At 42.2% G+C, this 27,876-nt stretch overlaps 3 protein-coding genes across 4 annotated transcripts in view; 2 read left to right on the top strand and 1 right to left on the bottom strand.

The window, feature by feature from the left end:
• Positions 1-1,900: 1,900 nt before the first annotated feature.
• tmtops3a (teleost multiple tissue opsin 3a) lies at positions 1,901-15,481 on the top strand (the record flags this gene model as incomplete). The annotated part of the gene is made up of 5 exons (XM_080773453.1): positions 1,901-2,288; positions 6,399-6,727; positions 10,061-10,294; positions 12,063-12,149; positions 15,437-15,481. The coding sequence occupies 5 exons, from the start codon at positions 1,901-1,903 to the stop codon at positions 15,479-15,481; spliced, it is 1,083 nt and encodes a 360-aa protein (XP_080629579.1).
• A 936-nt stretch (positions 15,482-16,417) lies between these two features.
• cd40lg (CD40 ligand) lies at positions 16,418-17,812 on the top strand (the record flags this gene model as incomplete). The annotated part of the gene is made up of 4 exons (XM_080774066.1): positions 16,418-16,606; positions 16,918-16,948; positions 17,075-17,164; positions 17,317-17,812. The coding sequence occupies 4 exons, from the start codon at positions 16,418-16,420 to the stop codon at positions 17,685-17,687; spliced, it is 681 nt and encodes a 226-aa protein (XP_080630192.1). The 3' UTR covers positions 17,688-17,812.
• Positions 17,813-18,960: 1,148 nt separating this feature from the next.
• Positions 18,961-27,876, bottom strand: part of arhgef6 (Rac/Cdc42 guanine nucleotide exchange factor (GEF) 6) — a 35,961-nt gene continuing 27,045 nt past the window's right edge. Inside the window, exons 17-22 of one of the 2 annotated variants that reach the window (XM_080774588.1) lie at positions 27,248-27,268; positions 24,768-24,864; positions 24,143-24,229; positions 23,618-23,714; positions 22,929-22,983; positions 18,961-21,931 (exon numbers count right to left, since the gene is read on the bottom strand). In XM_080774588.1, coding sequence (XP_080630714.1) covers positions 21,809-21,931; positions 22,929-22,983; positions 23,618-23,714; positions 24,143-24,229; positions 24,768-24,864; positions 27,248-27,268 — 480 coding nt within the window. In that variant the 3' untranslated portion in view covers positions 18,961-21,808. The remainder of the gene's footprint in view (positions 21,932-22,928; positions 22,984-23,617; positions 23,715-24,142; positions 24,230-24,767; positions 24,865-27,247; positions 27,269-27,876) is intronic. The other variant, XM_080774589.1, reaches the window with a different exon arrangement.

Here is a 27,876-nt window from a genome sequence, read left to right as displayed (position 1 = left end):
AATACCAATTAACGACTCGCACCTTTACCAACTCGCCCCCACGAAAAGAAAAACGGTCACCACGGAAATTTCAAAAAGGGAAGATAACTCGACGCAAATAACACGCCCCGTGTGGATATCTCACCCCATGTTTATATTTTCTGTCTCTGTCTGTCTGTCAAAAGTACAGTAAATGTACTTACTTTCCACCACCGATCTGTAGATGGGCTATTTTCAGCATACAACCGATTTGTTTTTGCTATTCTGCTATGTCAACTTTGAAACCATTTATTTTACACTGGCCAGAGTTAACGATCTATAAGGGTCCATTTGGTTACCAACTCTCCATCATTTAGCCATGGGGACCACCTGGAACCCCCTCAAGGACCAGTGGAGTACAACTTTGAGTTGGAAACATGTACCAGCTAAGCATTTTAATGGCATTGTCATAATTCTGGTCTGATAAAGCCAATCCCGCGACTACATAGCCGCTGTGCCACTTAAGAATTACTTTAAATATGTGAATTTATCAGACTTACTGAGACTATGTCTATTGCTGTCTCAAATTGACTCCAAAAGCTTATGCCATTGACTCACATCTCCAGTGATGGTCAGTTTAGGCAGTTTGACGGACTGTTGTCTTGTCACAGGCCGTGGATGCGATTTCTCCTTCCTCATTTCTCCTCATCTCTCCTCATCATACTCCACCAAACTTGTCTCTCTTGCCAACAATTGTTCCATGTACTCCTCCAGACCAGTACCGTTGCATTGCGATCTCGTCTTGATCAATCTTCGTTAGCAACCTGGTCGTGGCACTTCGAACTGCTCCCCGTAATCTTTTGTTTCTTTGTATGTCCGCCATGGCTGCATGGTGTCTGTGTATTCGCTTCTTCATTCATAGATCTGGTTTAGATCTCTCTCCCGGGTTTCGGCACCAAAACTTGTAGCGGTGCAAATACCATCAGACGGGACAACTTCTTGCTTGCAATTAAGATATCATTTTATTTCCTATACGGTTTAACAATACTAAAAACAGGGGAAAGGGGAGGTGGAACAATGTTGGCTTCAAGGTCAAACAAATCTGAATCTGAAGGCAGAGTGTCATTTCCTGCCTAGGCTATGCACTCACAGCATGGGCTCAATCTCACTGATTAGGGATGACACTAGGTGTGAGGTCATTGTCCTATTGTCTTCTTTAAAGTGCTGTAAACAGTGCAATTAAATGAAGCTATATCACAGACAATATTCAACACCATTTTCATAGCAGAAACATGTCAAGGACTTATATGAAATTTATGTTAGACATATATGTGGCATATGAAATTGGACCCCCTGAACATATGTGCATATGCACTTATATGAACATAATAAGCACATGTATATGTACATAAATAATACAATAATAATACAATATAATAATAATAAATAATACATAATACAATAATAATAATAATAATAATGGACATAATGTTTGTTTAGGGTAAATAATCTGCATCTCGCTCATATATCTTGTAATAAAAAAAACACACTGGTGGCATTTAATGTTTGTGTTGCCACAAATCTACGTCATATTTGACCTAATTTCTCCTTTCATTGCCAATGGCAAATATGAGACGTGTGTTGACAAAAGCTGTAGGAGGGACCCCTCAAAAATCTGGGCGCCCCTCATTTCACACGAGTGTGATGTTTTACATCAGGACTACACGTACATGCGTGTGGGGGAGTAGAAAAAGGTTTGACACCAAGTTATGGGGGCGCGCTCAACTCCGTATTCAAGTCCATAAATGGGTCGTCACTCCGAACGCACGTTGCGTCGTGGTTGTGAAAGGACTGAGTTTGAATGGGGGAGAGAGAGAGCGTTACTTTGTTTCCCTTGCGCCCTGCAGACAGACCTCCTCATTGCCTGCGTACGGAGGGTGCTATGGTTGTCCACTTAATAAGAGGGTGGAATTTAAGCACCACGGACAGCACCTCCAACTTCAGCACCGATGCCACTGCCAGTGTTCGCGACTCCTCGGTGCTCCAAGGGGGCTCCGCCGGACTGAGCCGGACTGGCCACACGGTGGTGGCAGTATTCCTCGGTCTCATCCTAGTGCTGGGCATCTTCAACAATTGCCTTGTTCTCCTGATCTTCGCGAAGTTTCGCTCCCTGCGGACGCCCATCAATCTGATCCTGTTGAATATCAGCGTGAGCGACATTCTCGTGTGTGTTTTCGGGACCCCCTTCAGCTTCGCTGCGAGTCTGCAAGGACGATGGCTAATTGGAGATCACGGCTGCAAGTGGTATGGTTTTGCCAATTCCCTCTTTGGTAAGTGAAACAGGCATATATTATTGTAAGATCACGGAGTGTTCACTTTTTATAATTTGTAGCAACATGCGTGCACTGTTTAGATGTAGGCTATTGTCGTATCTGGGTACCAATAATTCTATGCAATATCTCATGTTCTGACACCATTTTGCTGACAAACTCGTGAAAACTCATCATAACATTTAGAGACATAGCCTACAAATAAACAAATAAACCAAAAACAAAGTCAAATTAAAATGGCCAAATGTATGCCCTACTGCAGGATCAGCTTCAGCTATCTGCGTTGCTGAAAATTAAACAATAGGCAGTGTTTTGACTTATAGTTATAGTATAAGTATAACAGACAGTATTTTTCAGTTGAAGCTGCAGGGGAATGTGGCAAATCACCGCCAAGCACCAATTATCGGACTAATATAGACAAGGACACGGCAAAATAGCCCAAGGTATCTCTAACACCCATCTAGAAAGGGACATTTAAAAAACCCATTATGTCAAAAAAGAGCTGTAATATCCCTTGAGCTCAGTATTGAGCAGTTGAGACAATAACCATCTCAAATGGCTCTTACATCCATACCAATTATCCAAAATGTAGCCTATAAATTATGGTTAAGGGTTCAGGACAGGGTCAGAATAAATTATGGACATTGATGGTTATTCGTGTCTGTCCGTCCATCCGTTCGTCCCCCCCCCCCCCACACACACACACACACACACACACACACCGTCACAAGTCAAGGCCTCAACTCCTACAATTGCAAGTGCCTGTCAAGTATGAGGAAGGCGGGGCATAATCACATAAAACAAAAATTGAAATATAATCATGAATATAAGATCATTACACATCAATACATTTCAAACATAACTGATTTATACAACTGATAACCTGCACCAGTAAGACGCCTGAGGGCGAGAAGCGACCTTGAGGTCACGTGCACTGTTGACGGCAGACTGCTGGGCAGACTGCTTTGGCATGGGGGGTCAGATCAACATGGAATGCATTCTGTACTGGCCATATAAGATGCATGTCTTGATTGTACAGGGTTTGATGAGGTCACTCATCAAACCCGGTTTTCGCCGGCTGCCGGGTGCGGCTGCATTAATAACTTTGGCAGAGTTTGAAATTTTAATGGACAGGTGTCAAAAGGGAGACATCAAAGAGGAAGGATGGATGGGGAAGGATCAACATACAGTATGGAATGTCAGAACAGGTTCTAACATATATCCATGGAGATCTAAGGGTTTGAGGTTTGAGGTCAGATGTAGAGTTACTGGCCAATATTGATGACATCATGGATCTCCATATATGGGCTTAACTGCAACAGAAGGTCGCATTTACTATGACATCAGGGTCTCCACATCTCCCTCCCTGATGTCACATGATGTCACGAGACCTGGGCACCATATTGGTCGACACACGGAAAATGCACGATTCCATAGTAATTATTTTGGGGCTTTCCTTTTTTTTTTACTTGTTTATTGCCATTATAAGATAATTTACAGGCAATTTGTTTCATATTATATTAAAGACATGTTCATTTTCTCTCAGTTCATTTTTTGTAAGTGTAAAAGCAAAATAAGTGACATTACACTCTATAAAGAAGAATACATGCACACACATCTATAAATGTTTGTATACACATGTATTATATATATACACACATGCATACAAAAAACAATACATACATAGAAAAGTAATACATATTATTTGCCTTGCGAGTGCCTTGGGGGTGAACTTGAACTTCTCACTGTGATATGGGAGGTTTTAAGTTAGGGTATCTGGGCGGTAGCTCTGCCCATTTGTAGAATTTGCTTCCAGATATTCTGCCACTAACGCCCATCTCCTATTGAAGTTATAGGAAGCTTAATTTGTACAGTAGCTGGGCTGTCATACATTTCATCTTATATATGTTATGATCTGACTGTGAACTGTGTAAGTTACCCTTATTTTGTAGTGTGTCTTAGTATTTCCGGTTTTGTCTAGTTGTTGCCTGTCTTGTCTCGCCTCTTTCCCTGTCTCCATTTCTGTCGTTAGCCGGCAGTTGCCTGATTACACTCACCTGTGTCTATAAGTACTGGACTCATTCTGCTCTCACGCTACCAGATCAAACTGTCACGATGTGTGTCAGGTTGTGGACCCAGATGCAGAACAAGCAGGCAGGCAGGTAAAGTCCAGTATTTATTAGAGCAAAAAACATATAACAGCTTACATGACGAGGCAACAGCAGGACAAAACAGGCAGGAACACAAAGTAACATCAACTTTGATCTGGCAGTGTGAGAGCAGAATGAGTCCAGTACTTATAGACACAGGTGAGTGTAATCAGGCAACTGCCGGCTAACGACAGAAATGGAGACAGGTGTAACAGGGAAAGAGGCGAGACAAGACAGGCAACAACTAGGCAAAACCGGAAATACTAAGACACACTACAAAATAAGGGTAACTTACACAGTTCACAGTCAGATCATAACAATATATCTGTTTAACTTTTTGTATAGCCACTGATCAATAGTGGCTACAAAAGGGGTTTTCATGCCTTTATTTTACTTGTCAATAGGCTGACAGGAAATGGGGAGAGAGATGGGGATGATGTGTGACATCCGTCGGGATCGGGTGTTGAACCCACGACATGCCGACAGGCTATTGAGCTTATAGGTGCCTGGATGGCTACTACAGTGGTTCAGGTCTATTATAATGTTTATGACATTATTGAAAACATACACGACTATTGGCTCAACTTAAAATCCTGTTATTACGTTTTGAAAGTCTCTTTAACCCATTCGGGGCGGGAACCCCTTTTGGTGATTTAAGCATTATGTTATACTTTAGCTATTGAAACAATTCTACAAGCTTTCTACAAGCTCTCTACAAGCTCTCTACAAGCTTTCTACAAGCTCATAGCGCAGCACCAAGTGCCACACTACGAGCTTGTAGATCTGCTTCTTTTTCTTTTGTGAAAATGTGGCGCAACTCTTTGAATATATATTCTTTCAGAGCGAATGTTTTTTAACTCAAGTCTTTGCTTCTGAGGGGTCTCTGGAACTACATGGTGTTTTTTCAGATGGGGGTCAGCGGCCAATATTTTTGGGGGTCCTCGACATGAAAATGTTTGAGAATTAAACAGGTTTTTCCGAAAAATTGTCATGATTTAGAAGACATTTGTAGAATGTCCTCAGGTCAACATAATATAAGTAACAAGCAGTATAGGCCGCTTATATACTTCCCAGCTCGGTGTTGACTCATGGGATATCAAGAACCAGAAATAGAAACAGTTGGAGGAGTTAACCGCCACCCACTCTTCCTCAAATACCAAAAGCAATGACACACTTTGTTATTAGTGAGATCGTTGACAGCAATGTGTTCATTGAGCTCATTGCGGTAATTACTCCACTGGGGTAACACGAGACATACATTATGTGACTCCCCTCCAAGTATAATGCATGAGTGGAAGTGGGAAGGAAGCATGCACAATTAAACCAAGAAAATGGGGACCCAAGTTCTCTATACTAGTCAAGTAATTAAACACCCTCCTCTACTATGCCAGGCCCAAATTAGCCCCAGATTAAAACCTCCTTCATATGACTTGTGCCATCTGGCTGGCTGGTTAAATCGCATTTAAAGAAATATACAAGCTGAAAATACGTGGCCATACAGATGAGTGTGTAGAGACCGAGTTCTTCTGGGAATTGCCGGTTCAGACGCCGCAAACCCTGTCTGCGTCAAAGTGTCCCTGATCAAGAAACGTAACCTCTAAGTGCTCCCAGTACCCACTGTTCCTAGAAATAGTTATAGGAATCGGATGCAGGACAACTATCACACTGGGCAAATGTACAGTGACAATACCTTCAACAACAACAATTTAGCAAAATAGCTGTTTGTTGCTGGGGTTTATACTGGCCGACAACGTATCGTAAAGATTCAAGTTGCGAGTAGTAGAGTTAAAGCCAAATATCTAGTCTCTCTCTCCCTCACACTCTCCATCCCTCTCTCTTCCTCACTGATTGAGCTCAAGTACTGGGGTCGAGTACTTTGCCCACAACTGGCTGTACAGCTAGACTATCGACTTGACCACAGAAATACCAGTAACCCGTGTTGACGCTTTCTTGCTTCCAGGGATTGTGTCGCTGGTGTCCTTATCCATGCTGTCCTATGAGCGCTACGCTGCCGTGCTGTGCTCCAGCCAGGTGGACATCTCCAACTTCAGGAAGGCGTGGCTGTGTGTGGGGATCTCTTGGCTCTACTCTCTCCTCTGGACCCTGCCGCCCTTCCTGGGTTGGAGCAGCTACGGGCCCGAGGGGCCCGGGACCACGTGTTCGGTCCAGTGGCACGTGCGCTCCGCTACCAGTGTCTCCTACGTGCTGTGTCTGTTCATCTTCTGCCTGGTGCTTCCCCTTCTGCTTATGGTGTATTGCTACAGCCAAATCCTGATGACCATCAGGAGGGTGAGTTTGCACCCATCAAGTGCGCTATATATTATTTGTGACGATGCAATGTTGTATTGTCACTGGGCAGGTAACATTTTCGTTTCTTCTATAGTGCAACTGCTGGATCAAGACCCCAGGGATTACCAAGAATTCCTTGTTTGACAACAGCATAACATATAATCAGAACGTGAACTCAATGCATAGAGGAGCAGGTGTATTTTTACAAATTAGACCCAGATCCATATGATTATTATATATAGGGCTTTTTAACAGGTAATGTTTGAAATTATAAATCATAGAATCCCAATCCCAATTCCATGCCTAGTTTCCCCTTATGAACTTAAACCTGGCTCACACTAAAACATTGAAAGTGGTGACAATGAGATGGAGCACCTAAAACATACAGTACTGTAGAATCTACACCTATAGCAGAAGATTAACTTACATTTGAGTTAAAAAAAGGGGAGATCCAAAAGGATTAAGTAAATGAAGAGGCCCCAGGAAAAGTTTTCAAATTATAAGAATACAGCTCCAGGTGGATACCGTGGATTGGTTTGTTTTTATCTTATTTAATTTCAAACACATCACCAAATTGCTAAGCAACAGAGGCACAGTATAAGGCCTGGTGGCTTCCAGTACAATTCTCCTGCATGCTTGCTAACAGAGATAGAAAAGGTTATGTCTTTCCATTTGGCTCTTGAGGATGATCTGCAACTTCCAGTCCAAATTTTGAGTAATATATGAAGTAGCTTTTGTGCATACAGTATAGCATATGCTTACTGGAGGCAAGTTAGCTGACACTGGAGTAGTTATACTGCATCAGAAGTTAGGTATAATAATGGAGGCAAATGTCACTGATGCCAACATTTAAACTCAGAAACATGTATTGCAGTGAAAAAGGTACCATGTATGTATTGAAAGGTTTAGACAAAGAAAAAGACAAACCAAAACACAGTATGGCTATTCACAGTTCAATATATTCTACAACACGATCCAAACAAGGCTCCGTCAATAAGGCAACCTTTAACCCTGCACTCCTCAAACCCAGTGTCAAGTCAGAGGGGCATGTGTTGGGCTGTGCGTGTGCATGCGTGCACATGCGTGCGTGCGATAGGGGTTTGGTGTGTTGGCTGTTGCAGATTGTCCTGCAAGATTTTCCAGGTAGGTTTTTTTCCGTTAGCGCTTTCCGTTAGCTGGCAGAATGAGGCTGGCAGAATGAGGCTGGCAGGATGAGGCTGGCAGGATGAGGCTGGCAGAACGCTGCATCAGGCACCCAAATGTTTTTAAGTGTCAGAGTTTGTAAGCACCTGTTTTCAATAATGCGACATCCTGCTGCCTCGTGCATTATGTGCAATTTAGAAACAGGTGATATGGACCATTGAGTGATTTCCAACAAGCGCTTCCGAACTCCAATGCTCCATGCTGCAGTGCTCAATGATTTGCCACTCAGTCTAAATGAGGGGAGGGGGGGGGGGGGGGACAAGCGACGCATGTGCATACTCTCTAATCAAGTAAGCCAAAAAGTGGCGAACCACTTGATTAGATTGATACACATAAACAGGTGTGTTTTTAGCTCAAAGTCTAATTAGTTTTAGGAAGGGGAAGGGTGTGAGTGACTACTAAAATCAGCCATCACTCACCCTACATGCTACAATTGGTATACAGGTATATCAAGTGGTATGCAAATTGGATTTGTTCCTTCTTCAGTACAAGATGGAGCAGTGCCATTTGCACAACAATCTCCTCCAACACTCCCATCCAGGGCCCTGTTCCATCCACCAAACTATTACATCATATTTCATGTGCCCTTACATATCACATAACTTCAAATCCCAAAAGATGCCGTGTGCCACTGTGCCAGGAGGAGATTGAAAAAGGAGACAATTGGAGGAATGTAAGTGTGTACTCGGGGAAAAGGCAATTTAAATTTAAATAGATCCTTCAAATGTAAAAGTATGCCATGTGGAACAAGGTGTAGCTGAGATTGATTGGGAGAATGGGAGGAAGCAAAGAGGAATATACTATAAGTGTGCACTCTCTGAACATGAGGCAATATACACTCACGCTAACGAAGTGTGTCTTCATCTCATGCTCGTTCGGTTGTTACTAGCTGCACAAGATCCACCAGAGTACTTTAATTGTTTACTTCTTATGCATGGCCTACTTTTCTTTTTTTTCCTTTTCACTGCACAAAATGTTCAGTAATATCAGGTAGCTGTGAGTCAAAGTCAGTACAGTATACACCTTTGCATCCAATGATGGCTCACAGACATGTCCCTTTCCTTCTATGCCTCAAGTCATAATAGATCATGTAATGGCCTATCTTAATGGATCTATGATTGTTGAGTACAGTAGCCTATCGTATTGTTATTGTATCTCTATTGCCATCACTGACAGTACCTCCAATGCCATTGGCAACCGTGCGACAGTCATTCCATCGACAATGGACAACCAGAAAAATGAATATGACGGGAGATGTCAGAGATGCCTTCTCCTATATAAAAATCCTTCCACTCAGTGGCAAGTTGTCACCACCTCGATGGCCCCAATTATGTCGTCAGGTTTCTCTGCTTGGGACAACAGAGCAGGTTGCAGGGTGAGTGATGTCTGCACAGGCTCCCATTAACACCTGAAATAAAACGTTTTACAGGTTAAAAGGGCTACAGAGTCAGACAGTTATACTGGTAGGGGGCCAACACTGTATGTGGCTACTGGGAGGGGGCAATGTCTCCAATTATTGGATATCAGTGACTCATCCTCACCTCAGAAGGGATTACATAAACCGTGCATTCACTCAGGGAATAGGTCGTTAGGAGCTTTGGACTGGTGGTCACACTGGTCGGGTCACTCTGTGCGCCAGTAGCCTACATGAATCACCAGTGAGGTATTTTTAGATTGTGAGAGAAGTCCGTCTCGTCTCTATTGCTATTGCACGATATCATGTAGGTGACAAGCTTTTTGTCCTGGAGACGAGAGCATGATGATGACCATACCAGACGACTAGTGTACCATTAGGTTCTCGGCCATCCACCCGCCACCTTCTGACCGAGAACCCTCCTTCAGGGGTTTTCTTAGAAACAGGGCCATCAACCTCAGCCGACCTCTGGTGTTTGACAGGTGACTTAAATTTAAATGAGTAAAAAAAAAAAAATACAAGCTTGATCCATAATGAGATCAAGCTTGTATTGTATTTTTTACCCTGCCTTTCAGCAGCACATTGAAATGCCAGACACAAAGCTCCTATACAGTCTCACACATTACAGCAAGATCCGGCCGTCCGTGTGTGTGTGTGTGTGTGTGTGTCCGTCCGTCTGTGTACAGCTAATCTCTCCTCCTCTTCCCTGTGTCCAGGTGGGTAAGGTCAACCTGCTGTCGGCCCAGAGGCGGGAGCAGCACATCGTGCTGATGGTGCTGTCCATGGTGTCCTGCTACCTCCTCTGCTGGATGCCCTACGGCGTCATCGCCCTGCTGGCCACCTTCGGCCGCTCTGGACTGGTCACCCCGATGGCCAGCGTGGTGCCCTCCATCCTGGCCAAGCTGAGCACAGTCTTCAACCCAGTCATCTACGTGTTCTTTAATAAGCAGGTTAGAAGGGGGGGGGGGGTCCGCACCATGTCCAGGGGAGGAGTGAGGATCTATTACACCACATATCTTTTCATTGTGTATCATATTTGAGAGTTCACATTGCCAACATACGCATTCATAAACTGTATACATGTAGCAATGCAATACACAAATCATATGCAAACTTTGCCCTCTCCTTTTTTACCCGTGCAAGCGCGCTCTGCTTGCACGGGCAAGTACTGTAATCGGCTGCGTATGTCGGTGTTGTCCACCGGCCAATCAGGCCTATGTATGTATGTCGGTGTTGTCCACCGGCCAATCAGGGACCAAGAACAGCAATCGGCTGGGTATGTATGTACAGTATGTCGGTACATTCCACCAGCCAATGAGAAACCATTGTTCTCGATGACGTAACTAAAGTACGTTTCAAAATTGGTATAAGGTACAATAGGGGTATGTATGTATCGGCTGGGTATATATGTGTGTATGTCGGTGTCCTCCACCGGGCAATGAGGGACCGCTGACCACTGCTGTATTTCAAACCTATAGACGAGAGCTTTAGGACTCAGAGCAGCAGTCGTACTAGCAGTGGTAAGCACAACTCATGGCGTGCTCTGCTTGTGCACAAGTAGGCCAAGTTGGCAGCTCGACAGAGTGCATTTCTAGTTTTTTTTCTTCTTTTCAAACGATTTGTTTTGTTTTTGGCTTCTCTGCCTTTATTGATAGTTTCAAGACTGACAGGAAAGAGAGAGAAGGGGAGAGACAGACATACTGTATGCAGCAAAGGTCGTCATGCATGAACGGGACTCGAACACGCAACGCGCTGTCAGGGCAGAGCCTATATGTGGCATGCGCCTGGACCACTAGGCTAGCAGGTGCCCGTGCCCCTGCTTTGCCCTCTCTAATGGTACCGATATCGAAAAAAATGGGTCACGGCGGCTTCTGTGACATTAAGGACCCTGTCTAGACTTGTAATTATCTTGTCCGAAACCCCAATGACCTTGGGATACACCACTGAGGATATGTCCCCAAGTGCATCCATGCGATGTATTTTCGTTTTAAGACAAAGGTGGCATACAACAAGAGCTCTATTGAGCCAGGTCGATGCGAGGGATAATGTAAAATGAGCCAAGAATTATTGGAAAATAAATCCAGACAGGGTGATGGCATGACCAAATGCGATGAGGTCCTGAATCTGAAGTGGATTAATTTCTAAATCAATCTTTTTCACACAAAGTATGGATTTACAACTAGGCTTTTTCATTAGCTTGCACGCTTCATATTCTATAGTAACGTAAGCAGAGGCAGAACAGCTGTTATTCAGAACGGTGCCCTTCGTTCAGGAAATAACAGTCGGCAGAATGCCTTGGTTGAGGCAGAATCGAGTATTCAACAAAGCAATATCAAATAACTCATTAAAACCAGGATCTATATATAGCAACATACGTTTTCAGAAAAATCTGAGAATATAGAACATTGGTTTAGAAGTGTGTGTTTTTTTTGTAGATCGGCTATTTTCAGCAAGTGTAAAAACAGTCATTACAACAGCACCAAGAACCGCCAAAACACATTTTAGTCGACTAAATCAACTGTAGATTTACTAGTAAACTAAAATCTTATGATATTTAGTCGACTATAACTAGACTAACACTAAGACATTCCAGGTGACTAAAATGTGACTAAAACTAAATGAAAACTATTCAAGAGACTATGCCTAAAACTACAATCAAAAATTTCTGCCAAAAACAACACTGGTATTTTGACTACCGGTATTTTCTTTCTGTCCAAGTTTAATAGGTGCTTCGTGGCCTTCTGGAAGTGCAGTGAGGAACCCCAGTCTGCCCTCGGCCTTAACACCCAACAGAGCAGCAGAGAGGTACACCCGACGCATGGGACACCTGCAGGGTCCTTTCGCCTCGACCCTGCTCACAAACATGCTTCCCTCAAGTCCTTACAAGTCTACTGGAGCCATAGGAAGCCTGCAAACAGTCCATCATTGTCCCTCATTGTCCACTACACTCCATGATGGTTCTCAAAACCATGCTTTAAAAACCATTACATGCACCCATGTTTGCCTTCTCTCTGCATTACTCAAGCCATTGGTTTTATCTTGCAAATGAATGTCAAGTAAAGAGCCTTTAATGTTTTTGCAAAAATCTGAATGCTCTTTCAGTCATGTTGTTTCTGTGGCTGAACTAAGGCTTTATCCCAGTAGAACCTAATAATACTGAATTATTTTGGATTTACTTCCATCACGAACCCATGCAGCTGTCTGATTTGTCTTGTTTGATTATTTAAATCAATCAAAGCCAAAGGTGAGTTAACAGTAATCGTGTATCACTATTCACTACACTATCCATCCATACAGTTACTAGTGCCAACACCAGTTAAAAGACACACACAATGACAAGAGTAGATTATTGGATTGAAATTAATTGAAGTGAATCTGATGAACATATCTCTAACCAGATACAATCAAACAAAGCCACCAAGTCATTCATTTCTTTCTGATGTCAACCAACCTACAGTTGCACCTGGAGCTAATTAGGGTGCAATCAATGCCTTCTTCTATACCGTCCTATTTTCTTTTATGGATGCTTGAATATAAATATACACCAATTTCACGCTTCCTGGCCTCTAGGCTACAGTCCACTGCTACGAGCATTTAATTCTAGTTGTACAAAAGGGAGTTGGACGCCTGACAGGGAATGACATTATGTATACCTGTCTGTACTGTACTCCACAATACACACAGGTATACATAATGTCATTCCCTGTCAGGCGTTGTTACGGTGGAGTCCACCGTAACAAAGGTGTGTTGAGGAGTCCAGTTTTCATAGTAAATATACCAACAAAATGCTATACAATTTCATCATTACACAACATTATCTATGGGGTCAACAAAAAGCACAAATATATATTTAATTTATCTGCTTAAATGTGGCTGCTATACACTACAATATAGGGAAGACCCAGATCCAGAATGTGTCTCTATCTGTGGGAATATCACCTTTTTATTATTGCACTTTATTCTTTAGAGCAAAAATGTATTGTAATGAAATGTAATGTATTCTAATGCAAATGTATTGTCTATAAATGAAGGATAGTTGTTTGATAACAGAGATGTGTTTTAATGTTGTTTGCACTGTAATATATTATTCAATGATGGCACTATTTGAATTTGAAGAGCCACATAGATTTTGCGGCAACAGACTGAACTGTAGCTAAAACAAAAAGTACATTTCCTCACAACTACTATTACAATCAAACCACTAGGGGAAGCTATGAGCCATTGAAAATGATATACAACACATCCAGTGCAATATGAATATATTATGTACAATCCCATGTTGCTTTAGCAGTTATTTAAGCAATTGATGAATATTGTCTTGTGCAGTCTGTATATGTCTGTATATGTTCACTTGTTCAGTATGGGTGTAAAGTACCATATTGTTATTTTTTAAGAATTATTTGTAATCGTTTCACCTTTTCCCAGATGTTGTAGCCAGGTTTTCTATATAAAACAGAAGCACTTTGTAGCTCAACGTATGCATTTTTATGTAATTTCTTCTTGTGGAAATGTGCTTTAAAATGTGTTTTTCTTTTGTTTTAGTTTTTTCAAAAGGAAGCTCCAGCATTGGCTTCCTATAGCAGAACACGATTTTTTTTAATTTTATTTAAAAATGTACATTCTCATTGCAACCACATGCATATTTTGTCAATACATTTTGACAATAAAAGTTGTCAAATGTTGTAATGTATGATATTCTTTTTCTTTATGCGAGTCAGAAAGTTACCTATGTTTTGAAATGTCCCTGGACAAGACACTTATAACCCCAAAATGCTCCCAGGGTACTGCATTTAGCACCCAGTATTAATAGTTATTAATGGTTATAAATGTACAGTGACAAGCACCCCTACAACAACTAAGGCAGACTAAATGATAATTTAGGTTTGAGGTTTGGAGTCAGATGTAGAGTTGCTGGCCAAGAGGCGTGACCATATGGAGATGTGATGTCAAGAGGCGTGACCATATATGGAGGCGTGGGTGACTAACTGACTAACAGACAGACGGGAGATGCAGGTTTTCATAGTAAATGCGACCTACAGTCGCAATAACAGGCTATCTTTTTTTTAATTAAATTTTATCCCACAATTTTGCAACCCATTTTTTTCACCCAGTGTCAATTATCGAATGTAATCCTGGGCGCTACACTTCCTCTGCCAACTTGGGGGGGGCAGCGGAACTGACCTCATGCTTCCTTCTATGCATGAGGAGTCCAAGCTGCTTCTTTACACCTGACAGGGGAGAGTTTCCCCGGCCGGACGTAGCGCGTGGAAGTAACACGTTATTCCGATTTCCGAACAGTTCCTTTCCCCTCCATCAGGCTGGCCAGGGGGAGGTAATTTAGAGACCAGGATTACTGCATGTTTTTGTGAGGGTACCTACCCTATAGGGGACACGGAAAGAACATGCAAACTCCACACAGAAAGGTCCTTTCGCCAACCCCACCTCGGGTATGGGCACTGATGACACGGTGGAGGGAACACACCCCAAGCACTCAATTAATAATATGCTATCTTAATTAGACATTTTAGCCATTGCATATGTCTGCAAGCCACGGTCGTCAAACATTTGATTGGATGTGTCAGCATGGTATAAGAACAAACCAATCCTTACAAGCCATGACCTTGCATTAACCGATTAAACCGATAAAAACAGTTTTCTAAGAAAAATAAGGTTCTAAATCTGTGATGATCAAACCTTTTCATGTCAAGGCCCCCCAAAAGGAAGGATATGTATTTTGCCGCAAACCTCCATCTCAAGATATTTTGTTCCAGGGACTGGACGTGTAAAAAACGTCATCATCATACAGTACATATAGTAGGGCTCTATTTAAATGTTTGTTTATGCAGTGTCTTTAGTTTTAGTTTTCATGTTTTTTATGTTTTATGTTGCACTGCAAGTGACTGAGGGGAAACAGTATTTCATATTCGTTATGTATGTAAGTACATCTGGAAAATGAAAAATAAAGTTATTTTTCTGATTCTGACCTTTACATGAACACAGATAATTAATTTATTCATAGACCAAGTGTAGATAGACCAAGTGTTGAATGGACAAGTGATTAAATCCCTCGTTTTCTTTTTCCTTCTTTATAGCAAAAGTCCGATGCACACCTCAAAAGGCTGGTGACAGGTGCGTAGGGCAATAGAGCATTATAATGAAAAGGGTATCTTTGAAAGACAAAGAAGAGGTCCCGCACACTGTCAGACACAAAAAAGGCAAGACAGACAATGGTCTGTCCTGATGAAGGTCTAAGGCTTAGACCTTCATCAGGTCAGACAGGACAGAGCATTGTGATGAAGGTCTAAGCGACTGAAACGTCAACCTAATAAAGAGCAACATATTTTTTGGCAAGTCTCTGACAGTGTGCGGGATCTCTTCTTTGTCTTTCAAAGATACCCTTTTCATTATAATGCTCTATTGCCCTACACACCTGTCACCAGCCTGTTGAGGTGTGCATCGGCCTTTTGCTATAAAGACGGAAAAAGAAAACGAGGGATTTAATCACTTGTCCATTCAACACTTGGTCTATCTACACTTGGTCTATCAATGAATTAATTATTTGTCTTTCAAAGATACCCTTTTCTTTTTTCTTCAAAAAAGTACAACGCACAAGTACTTAGTATTGTCACAATCGATAATTTGCATTGCAACACCGATACCGATTATCTGGATTACAAAACTATACACAAAGTCAAACGATATGATATGTTGCCATTTACAATTCGATATATGAAAATCGTTATTTTCGATGCAGTTACTAAATCTTTACACCCCATAATAGTTACTGTTCCTTTGTTGCCTTATAGGAACAAAAACAAAAGGTGCAAAGCTGAAGCACATGAAGCCAAGATGTGTTACTTACTTAGTTACTTCACACCAGAGCGTGTGTACCTACACGAGCACATCTCTGTCACACAGCAGCACATAAAAGCAGGTCAGAAGTTCAACTTCCTGGAACTAAGAAGTGAGGAACTGACTCGCTGGGCAGCGCAGTTGTTCAGACTGAGGTACATGGGATGCTACGGCTGCCAGCAGATAAAGGCCTCTCACAGGTTTCACCATCTCTCTGCAAAATGATCAACACCTACCACAGTAGCGTGGCTTCTCCACCCATCCCTCCACGACTGAGCAGGATGGACCAGGTCCTTATACCATCGTATGGACACAGCAAGTCTCTCCTCAGGTTTCTGGTTGGGGTGGCGTTGCTCCACTTGCTGTTGTCGGCTGGAGGATTCATCTGGTTGTATCACATTGGAAGGAAGGTAATAATGAATGATCACTTTTTTCGGGTTAGAAAATACTTAGTATGCCGATTCCACTGGGTCAGGGTAAAACGTTTGAAGCCATATTATTTAAACAGCCAATAGTTACTGTAACAATTCTGAACAAAAGATATGTATGTTTTAATACATTTTACTTAAACTATCAACGTTGTTACCAAAATGACATGTGTTAAATGACAGTTAAATGACCACCTTGCTATCATTCAAAGAAACAAAAAGGTGTGATGTACTGTACATACTGTAAGTGCCTGTAGTTATGAGAAAGCAATTCCTTTTTTTCCTTTTTCCAGGAGGACATATTAACCTCAGCTGAAGAGAAAGGTATGCAGACATTTACTTACATCTTATCCTTTGCAGTTGACGCGAGGTTACTTTGAAGAATGTTGCAAGAACAAAAATAATAATCTTCACAGAATGATAGTGTCTGACTCGTCTGTTCTCTTTCAGCTGCTTTCCTCTCCATGGAACCGTCTTCTCAGCATATCATCATGGCGAGCATGATAGTCAAGCGGCCACAAACGTCAAGCGACAATCCATGTAAGAATCTATAGATCATGCTCGACTATGTGAATATGAAGCACCCCAATGATAAACAGCAACAAAACAAAATACACACAACGGTCTGCATAACTGAGTGTGAGTGGCACATTGAACTTCAGAATACATTTTCGTTTCCTTTCACTGTACAGCGCCAGGATACTTGCCGTGGAACATGGACCACTCGGACTTGAGGGGACTCGGTTTCTCGCACTCCACCTGGGTGACGGTGAAGCAGCCTGGTGACTACTACGTCTATGCCAGGGTCACCTTCTCCAAGGGGTCCAAGCCCTCACTGGCGAGCAGAATCAAGCTGAGGGACAGTGAACAGGGACAGGAGGATAAGGACATAATGAAGGCCTACTGCAGCCCGAGAAGCGACGACGTCACTACTATGTGTACGGCCTCTGGGGGACAGCTGGTCACTCTGGAGGCAGGGAACCAGCTCGGCGTCTGGGTGCAAGACCTCTCGGCGGTGGACTATGAGAAGGAAGCCACGACGTTTGGAATGTACAAGCTATAGGACACAATGGTGGATGTACTGTAGAAGTGTAGATCATGGAGGTCACAGCCATCTTGGAGAGGACTCCATGCCATTTTGGATGCTTTGAAATAGGACAGAACCAAGAGACTTTAAAGGGAAGGATGGAATGATGTGTTTCTTAATGTCAAGAGACTTCATTGTCAATGATGTCAATGTCAATTTATTGCAGCAGAATGGCCATATGGCTGTACTGAGGAGTTTGCTGGATTGTATTTGATTCAAATAGGACTCTATGTACAGACATTTTTTATCAACGTTGGGGGGCAAAATACCATGGATAAGTAATATAACTTACACTTCATAGCAAATAAATTATTTTTTAAAGGAAACCCTCGCCCCCAAATAAATTAATGCTCCGTTTTATACTTTGACAGTGCCAGGCAAAAGTACCAAAAATAGACGATCTGCAGGCATGCATGAACAATGGCAAAACATCTACCTAAATGCATTTTTGTCCAAGTTCACCTGCACATTACAGGAAACAAATACCGCTAGCCATTCTATTCTATTGAATGCAAAGCAACGGTTTGCAGTTATGTTAATTGCCTTAAGATGGCATTTTAAAACCACATTCCAAAATGCTGTGCTATGCAAAATGCTCCAATGCCACACAGCCTACTACTGCCTCTCTCAACAGCACCATCACCGCATGGAAAGTGTGAATGTTTAATGTACAGTAGCCTACAGGGCTGACTGTGTGGAGGATGCAGCACGCATCCTCCATCCTCCACATATGAGTTCCTGCTCATATGTGGAAATCACGGTCTAGGTGGATTTTCCAGTAAAGAATAACTGAATAAGTGAATGTACTAATGCTGTGTGGAAGCTGCACGTTAGCCAACCGTGTTATGGAATTGAGTGGGATTTTCATCTTCTATTTTTGTAAAGGTATTCTATTAAGATGGGACAAGAGTAAATGGTGCATTTATATAGCGCTTTTATCCAAGGCATAGTTTGTGTGCATTACATTCACCCAATCCACACACCTCATGGTTCCCATCTGGCCACTCTATCGGCCACTCTGCCACTGCCACAATGAAAGAGGAACATGGGAGGCGGGGGAGGCAAAGGAGGGATGACGCAACATGCATTTGTATCCTTTTTTCCCCAGATAGGACAGTGAACAAAGAGACGGAAAGGGCTGGAGAGAGTGTGGTGATGAGCGTTTGCTGCGAGAAGGCCTGCTGCTGAACCGCTGAACTCTCGGATTCTAACTGAAAACCTCTGTCGTTCGAGACCACAGTCATTTACAATATTACACGTTTTTTTATTAAAAAGAATTGTCGTCAACATAACATGGAAGTTTGCAACGTTTAGAAAAGGAACACAAAAAAAGCATTACAATATAAGAGAACAATGATACAATTGCATAGAACAATATTTCCAAAAAAAATGAAAACACAATGAATGGCCCGAAGACACAAGGTCTGACAGACAAGATGAAAAACGGCCTTCAGTCTCAAGTGCTCAATGAGGCCACCAGGCGTTCAAAACTACAGTAAAATAAGACACTTTATGAAAACAATTCAAGAGCAACAGCAACAATCGTAATCTCATCAAGTAAATACAAATATCCAATGAGACAATGACATGTGTGTACATGCAGAGCGTCTATAATGCTGATGACCATATTGTGAATACAGCGGTAGGTATAATATTCCTATAGACCTGGCAACTGAAACATTCCAATACTGATTAGGGATCAGCTTGACCTTTGAGGTGTGAGCATAACTGGTCTTTAATCAGTCTCATACAGTGAGATGTTTCAGAACAAGGCTGAGGGGGGCAGAACCGACAGCTTACCCATGTATGCCGAGGCCAAACCGCACACCCTGGCCTAATTTTGGTTACATGGGGTGTACTACAATCAAGATAACATTATTGCAAGTGTCACCCCCCCCCCCTCCCATAATATCCGGCCTGCTGTGTCTGACCGACACAGAGGTCAGTTACTAAAGCAGTCACTTTATTGCGTGTGGATAACAGCCCTGTGCTATAGTGCCGTGCTGCGAGAGCTGACATCAGAGTTAACAGTGCATGCACTACACCCCGTTAGTAGCACACAGAGCGCTATGTGCCCTTGAAAAACCATTGCATTGTGACAAAACAATAAAGCCTTATGAAATGTTAGTCGGAAACCCAAGAGATGCCCAATGGCACCTAGACGTTATTACCAACACCTTTACCATCATCATCATCTAGTCATTTTCACTAAAGAATTAAAGTGAACCACCAGTTTAACTTTCAATATATAACACATCTTACATCGATTCGAGCTCTTGAATCTCTCGTGAGGCTCGTCAACAATCAGGAGGCACTTTAATAATATTTTCCTCTCCTTTTTGCATGAACAAAGGAATCCGTCTCCGGATCAGCTACATAGGATCCTGCCAACAATACCATGGGCTGAGGGTGCAAAACGCAGAGCGTGGGAAGTAGTCACCCTCACTTTGTTATGGCCAAATTATTCTTGTCAAGCGGTCCGTTGCCGAACACAAATCCTTTTAAAATACATTAAAAAAAAAAAAACGTCTTTTTTGTTGCGCAACGAGGTATAAATTAGATCCACTGGGACATTGTACTTGCGAGTTTGTTCTTTTTTTCCCCCCAACAGAATGCCAGAAAGTGGAAACAAAACAAAACACATCAATTACACTGAACACAAAGAAATGCTTGGAACAATAAATAAACAATACTTGTTTAAAATCCAAAATAAAGCAAAGCTAGCCATTAGTAAATATTAAAATGTTATTCGTGTACATTTTAGTATGAAAAGCAACATCCTAATTTCTGTGTATTCTATATACTACATATGATACACATAGTTGTAAGTCTTTTCTAGTCTGTTATGCATCCCTGATAGCTTTGGACTATATATACAGTATATAGATAGTAATTAGCTAGATTATCACATTTCTAATGCAGTATGATATACTGTAGAAATACTGTACATTCATGCAGATGGTGGACACAGCAGAGAGCTGCATGTTGAACAGCTTTGAAATCAGCTCAATGAAATTTGTGCTGGCCTATTTTGATAGTCAATTTAACCACTTACCCTTACTTATCTTACTTGTTGTAAGCTGAATAACAAAAACTGCCGATCTACAACCTTGTAGATCAGGCATCTGTTATTTTCTGTTGTTTCAGTCAGGTTGAAAGTGGTTGGATTTTAAATGTGTCTAGGCCTACGAAAACAGCTCAGAGATTCTTAAGCCTCATGTTGTCTACAATGCTAGAAACACATGCTCGGTAAAAGCTCGATAAATGTCAGTTTCCCAAATGGATAGCAGTGGGTCCTCTGAATAACGGATGAAACACATGAAAACGACATGGAAATGCTGTAACAGTCATGAAGGAAAACCAAGTGCATGCAAACAGAAACACCTATTAGGACCTAAGATGGCTTTTATCTCCTTATGCATTTCATTTGTATGAAACTTGCCTGCACCAGATCACTACAGGGAATTGTGTACCATAGGCACTGTAGTTTGTTCATCATTATTATCACCAGTGTACCATAAATATCTCGTATGAATACTATGTTAATAACATGTGCTATTTTATCTATTTGTATCCTTTTGTTTTGGAGTTTCATTACATGCCGCTCTGGTTCTTGCTTATCCTACAGTAAAAAAAAAAAAAAAAAACTTATTGAAGTGCCCCTGGAGTGCTTTCCCTTATCTTAAAGGTCAGGTACAGTATGTTGGTGGAGGGGCAGTCACAGTGCCCGGCGGTATAGCCAGGAGGAAAACGTGTTAGAAAAACGTCCCGTTTTGATTGGTCTCTTGTTTTGCGCTAGGACGTTTACAGAAGAACCACGAGTCAAAAACCGCAAGGTCCTTCCAGTGAGGTTAGATCACGAAGACAAATTTAACATCTTGTGACTATGTCGAAAAACAAAGGGTCCAGTATATGAAGCCAGGGGATTGCAAAGCAGGGCTCGCACACACACACACACACACACACACACACACACACACAGAAAGAAATGCACGTACACACACACGCTTCACAAGCTGGCTTACACAAACATCCCCAGTACGCACACATGACACAGCCCACATTAGGAGAAAGAACGCCGAGTGTAGGAGGCGTTTTCAGTGTGCGCCGTCCTCCCAGACACAGTCGTTCTTCTGCTTGGCCAGTTTCCTGACCACCCTCTCCAGCTCCTTGCGAGACTTCTGCTCCTCCTCCAGAAATTGCTTCATCCACTTGTTTTCCTGCATTGGATGAACACGACGAGACACGGCTCAGCACGACTCACACCAGGGGTGGGCGATATGTAAAGAAATATCATCACGATATTCTTTCAAGCCGTATCACGATAAACAATATCATCACGATATTTTTTCGCACGTTCTTTTATGGTTCTTTTTCAAGTTACTTGGTTGAATGCCAGCAATATACGGGCTGCCTATGTTTAAAGTTATGCCTTTGAACAGCCAGTGCACCGATAGCCGAGTTGCTCGTTGCTCGACGGTGTAATCGCTTGTTGTAGTGTAGAAAAGTATTCCATAGGGCGAACAGCCCGGGCAGTGCATGGCTACTTCTTCCGGCAGATTTGACATTGTAAACAATGGGACTCAATTACCCATAACCCTTTGCACGCCGGCGCGACGGACCATTTTGCGATGACGTCATATCCCATTCTGTCTGGTGGATTGCCCGTATGACTTAAAACTGATTAAAAACGTGGATTAAAAAATGAAAACATAACTCGGGCAACTCGCGAATCGCAGTTCTACAATTAATGAATTCAAAATAAAAGCCATATCGTGGAGACATTGTATCGACCCGACGATATTTATTGCCATATCGACAACCCTGCCCTAACTCTCACACACATCATCTGCCTGCAATGCATGCCACAGCTGCCACCAACTGGCCTGGCAGGTTAAGGCACAAGGTCCACCCCAGGCCAAGATATCGATATACATTACATATACAGTATATTCTCTTACACATGAACCTGTGTCTGTAGATTTCGACTACATTGCAGAGTTGGTTGTATTTAGGATCCGTTATTCATACAGAACAGTAGGGACAAGGTGGAAAAACTATGTCTCTGAGGACATTTATTTTAACAATGTGTGTAGAGTAGGTATTGTGCATTGCTTGTTTACCCCCCCCCCCCCCCCCCCTCCCCCCTACTACCAATAAAGGCACTGAACTGAATATATAAAACTTGTTATTGGAGTCATAGGAACTATGACGTACCTTTTTTAATTCATGGACCTCGTCCTTTAAAGCGTACACTGCATCAACCAGACTTCTATGAGGGGGAGAAGGAAAAAAAGAGTTAGAAGAGTAAACCAGGAGGGTGCTTTTCTTGGTGGCAGATGAGTCCAACTGCGCGAATCTTCACAACAAACTGCCGAGGTGCCACACAAACATCAGCTGGTTATGATTAATCCGAATCTGTGATACTAGACTGGCATGTTTTCGGGGGAATGGTGGAGAACTTTTATCACGTCAGACAGAGTATTACTGTCTGTACTGTATGGTCATTGCCAAATGACCATACGGTCCCTTTTTACACCAAAAATCTCTTCGCAGGAAAATAATATACAAGCTCACGACAACGCTTTGCATGCTTGTAGATGGGTTATTTTCACTGATAATGATCTCCTATAATGACCATGGCCAGAATAGTGATACTGGTGTTCATGTGGTAGAAAAGTGCACGCCAAGCTTAAAGCAAGTACTGCTTGCTCAGTGTGCGTAGTTCTCTTCACCATAAACAGATCAATACTACGAGTGTGTTTATTACTCTGACGGTGGGGCACCGGAGCGCATCTAATTACAGACACTGATCCAGCATCAGCACAAATGACGCATGCATGTTTTGCATCCATCAGCATAATCACACGTTCTCTCCACAGAGGTGAAGGCCGAGCCTTGCTTACTTCTCCTCAATCACGGTCTGTCCATTACTCCTCATCTCCTCCACCATGATCTTCTCTTCCTCTGGCAGCAGCACCTGAGGGATGCACTCTTTCCGCACTGACACACACACACACACACACACACACACACACACACACACACACACACACACAATGACATGGATAAGTTAGTTTCATTCATGGTTATGGCTTTTACTATCATGGGCTGTTATAAACGATGATGATCATCATTCAACTTTATTTACATTTTTCATACAAGAATGCAGCTAAAAGTGTTACACAATAGAGCGTTGCAGTCCCGCCCCCTTTCATCCGCTTCTTTTGAACAGATTTGGAAAACATTTGGGGGGGGGGGGACATTTTTGATTATAATAATAACAGATATTTAAACACAAATCTCTTCTGGGGGTCCCACCCCCTCGGCCAAATACATACCGGTAATTATCATTTTGGGGGTTCTTGACACAAAATAGTTTGAGAACCATGACACACACAGGTCACACACACACGGTCACACACACTCACCTGAGGTGGTCTGGTGTAGACTGGCCCCAGTGCAGTATGCCTCGATCACTTTGAGGATCTGTGCGTCTTCCTCCAGGGCTGCTGTGCCTGTGGACCACAGCCACACAGAACCCACAGGTTATCCTTCGTATGCACACGTTGGAGTCAATGTTTTGTCGCGTTTTATTATGTGGTAGTTCCATTCTAATGACCAGGCCCTTCACGCGCAAGGGTAATGTTGTATTTAATGTAAATGTATGCAATTGTATTTTTGGTGTTTTGTAATCCAATAAACGATGGGTCCTCCTGTCTTTGGAAAAGACACGCAAATAAAGATTTATTCACTTCATACTATCTGAGGTATGGCCATACGTCTTCTTCAGTTTAGTTATGCTCAACTCCATTTTAACACAACGGTTGCCAAAGACTTGATATCGCGTTGCGGTGCGTTGTGGGCTTGTAGATCGGCTATTTTAATTGATGCAGTCATTACGACTGCATCAACGCCCGCCTAAACACATTTTGTTCGACTAAATCAACTGTAGATTTTGTCGACTAAAACCATGATATTTAGTTGACTAAAACTAGACTAACACCTAGACATTCCAGGTGACTTTCAGCCAAGACCATCCGCCATACAACCTACTTTTTCTTAGAAGAACGTCGTCGTCCGACGCCTTCCGCTCTTTCTTTCGGTTGCCGGGCAGGAACTTCTTAATGGGCCGCGGGCTCTTGCTGGAGTCCTGGAAGAGTGTGACAGTGTGAGAACATAGCTAAACCCCTATACCAGAACAAACAGTACTGCAAGCCCCCCCCCCCCCCCCCCCCCGACAAACAAAATATACACATTTTATAAAAAAGTACACAAACAAGGCACCAAGCATGTAGGGCGGTAACAAAGGTGAATGGGCATTTGGTACTGCATGTGGAAAAAAAACAAGAATGACACACCATTAACACAGGTGAAACAAGCGCTGTCTCCGTTTTGTGCATCTGCCCCCCCCCCCCCCCCCCGATACACGCTTGTTGTTAGCGTGTATGTTTCTCTGTGACAACCTCCCGGCCGTTGTTTGCGTTAGTTTCCGACGTGCTTTTGTTAGTTCAATCACTGTTTTGTTGTGTAGCTCCAGTTAGCTCATAACATTAGCCGCTGTTGAGAGCCTTTCAGTGTTTAGGAGGCACTCCCATTGGCTTAGGCGGCGTTTCAGAGTATGGGTTCAGACTCGGGGAAGGCAATCACAACTAGGCCCTCAGATCCAACATGAGCGACTATAGACCGATTCAGAAACGGTTCTCATGGTTGCAGGCAACGTATTTCCTGTAGGCTGACTCTTTTACCTGCTTTTTACTAACACTAACACTACAAAGATGCCCAGAACATCGGGATGAACCAACCTTTTTTTTATTTTTTATGTTGCCACTACTGTTGGAGCAGCCATAAACTACACAGGTTCATCTTAATGTTCTGGGCATCTTTGTAATGTTAGTGTTAATAAAAAGCAGGTAAAAGAGTAACGTTTGAGGCAGACTAACAGTCACTCTTCCATTCACTGTAGTAGAAGATATGTCGCCCCCGCCTACAGGAAATACGTTGCCTGCGACCACGAGACCCGTTTCTGAATCGGTCTATAGGTCAGGTTTCACCTGACAAAAACTGCAAGTTTGTGGTATGACATGACTCAACTTCCACTCTAAACCACTTCTTTATCATGGGTAAAACGTATGTAGTGCCTTGTATCTATGTATGTGAGGTCATTCTTTACCTTATTGTGTTTTAATGAGTCATGTTTGTCCTTCGCATGTGAAGATGACGTAGTAACTTCACAATGGCTTGTGAGTGCAAAGAGTGTGTTAGACTACGTATATTTCTAACCGTATATGCTTATAACTGTTATAACAGTTATAGACAAGATAATTAAAAAATATATATATGATACATAAATCAGAATTTAGAGATAGAACTCTCCTGAAATGCAAGTAATGCGATTGCAAGATGATTTTTTTATTTTTTATATATAAAATATCTGTTACACATCTGGGTGCTCTCCCATTAGTGTCTCAAGCCACACTATCTCTTCTATAATCTTCGAACGCTAGTCATCATAGCTTAGTTTTCAAGTAGTTTCCATGTAGTTTTCGTCAGTGAAAATGGTAGTCAAACACTTTTCGTCATAGTATTAGTCGACGAAAACAACACTGCATCCAATGAACACTTTCCGGTGGTAAAACTCAAACATGCACTGATGACCATGATGTGCTTTTGATGTGGCATGATGTGGCATTGGCTTGGAAACACCAAGTTGGACAACAGTACTGGAGGTTGGGATGTTTCCATGGCTGGCAAAAAGACACGGCAAGCTTGCACAAACAAATAAGCAGCAATTAGCAAACCCATTTGCGTAACTTTTGTTCAATAATAGCTGTCATAAAGTGACACGCAGTCACTACATTTACTGACATAAAAAGAGCACTTTACCCATTTTCAACAATATCTTCATATAGAGTGGTCTAATGATCATTATAAGATGCCACCATTTCCGTCTACTCACTCTGCGTCTCACTGATGGCCATGGACCTGCCTACCAATGACATTATCGACAGGGATTCCAAGCTAGTAGAAACTACAGCCTTTCTCTTCCTCATGGAAAGTTAGCCGTTGTTCTAGCATTAATAATACAAATTTAAAAAAAGTTTGATTTAGTTTCTGAACTGTCAACAGCCCCCCTCTGAGAATAAACAGAAATGTGCCATCTTATAATGAGCATAAGTGAGGACCAATTGTATGAAGATACGTTTAAAGTGGTCCTTTAATCACATAAGCCGTCATACAACGAAGGTAGCCGATCTACAAGCTCATGTGCCGTGTTGTGAACTTGCAGATTGGCTATTACCACCGCTCAACACCGGCATATAACGATGGTCCTTCTCAATAACTAAGGATGATAATAATAAGCTACTATCTGCTGAATGCAACACAGAGAGGCTCTGAGTGGAGTGGATGAAGACATACTAGTACAGAACAGGAAACAGAGAAAACAGCAGAACGAGCAGCAGCATGCCACAAGTCACGCTTTCCCCTTCCCACACATACACACAAAGAGAGGAAGAGAGTTGTTCTAACCTTACCTTCATGATATAAGACATCCTCTACAGAAGAAAGAATGGAGGAAGAGAGAGAGAAAAGAGAGAGGGAAGATGTGCATGAGAAATATATGATGTGAAAGAAATGTGACATGTGAATGGTGAGTTATTAAACTCCTGCCCTCATTTAGTATAGTACAGAATAGGGAGATACATTCATAATAGAACAAGAAATTAAGTATACTGAGATGGAGGGGGGAAAAAGCACGCTATGGTTCAAAAAATAACCCACTCTGTAGAACCGACCCATTGGTGGCACGTATATTCTCACACAGGTACTGGAATGAGTTTTCAAACACAGAAAAATGTATATTAGGTGGGAAAAGGACAACAGAGATGCAGTCCTTTTTGGATAACTGTTATTTTGCCCAAGACAACTTTATACCGTAGGAGGCCCAGAACGTCTTTAGGTTCAAAACGGATCGGATCTACAAGCTATGAGCTAGTAGATCTGCTATTTTCTTGTGAAAATGTAGTGCACATCTTTGAATATTGTATTCTTTCAGAGAGAACGTTTTTAACTAAAATCTTTGCTTCTGGTCCCTGGAACAACATATTTTCAGATGGGGGTCGGCAGCCAATGACATGAGAATGTTTGAGCACCACAGACATAG

The sequence above is a fragment of the Protomyctophum bolini genome (assembly GCF_963924005.1).
Source record: "Protomyctophum bolini genome assembly, chromosome: 10".
In the NCBI taxonomy this organism is placed as follows: domain Eukaryota; kingdom Metazoa; phylum Chordata; class Actinopteri; order Myctophiformes; family Myctophidae; genus Protomyctophum; species Protomyctophum bolini.
Note: the sequence above shows the minus strand (reverse complement) of the source record. Positions and strands in the feature narration are given on the sequence as shown.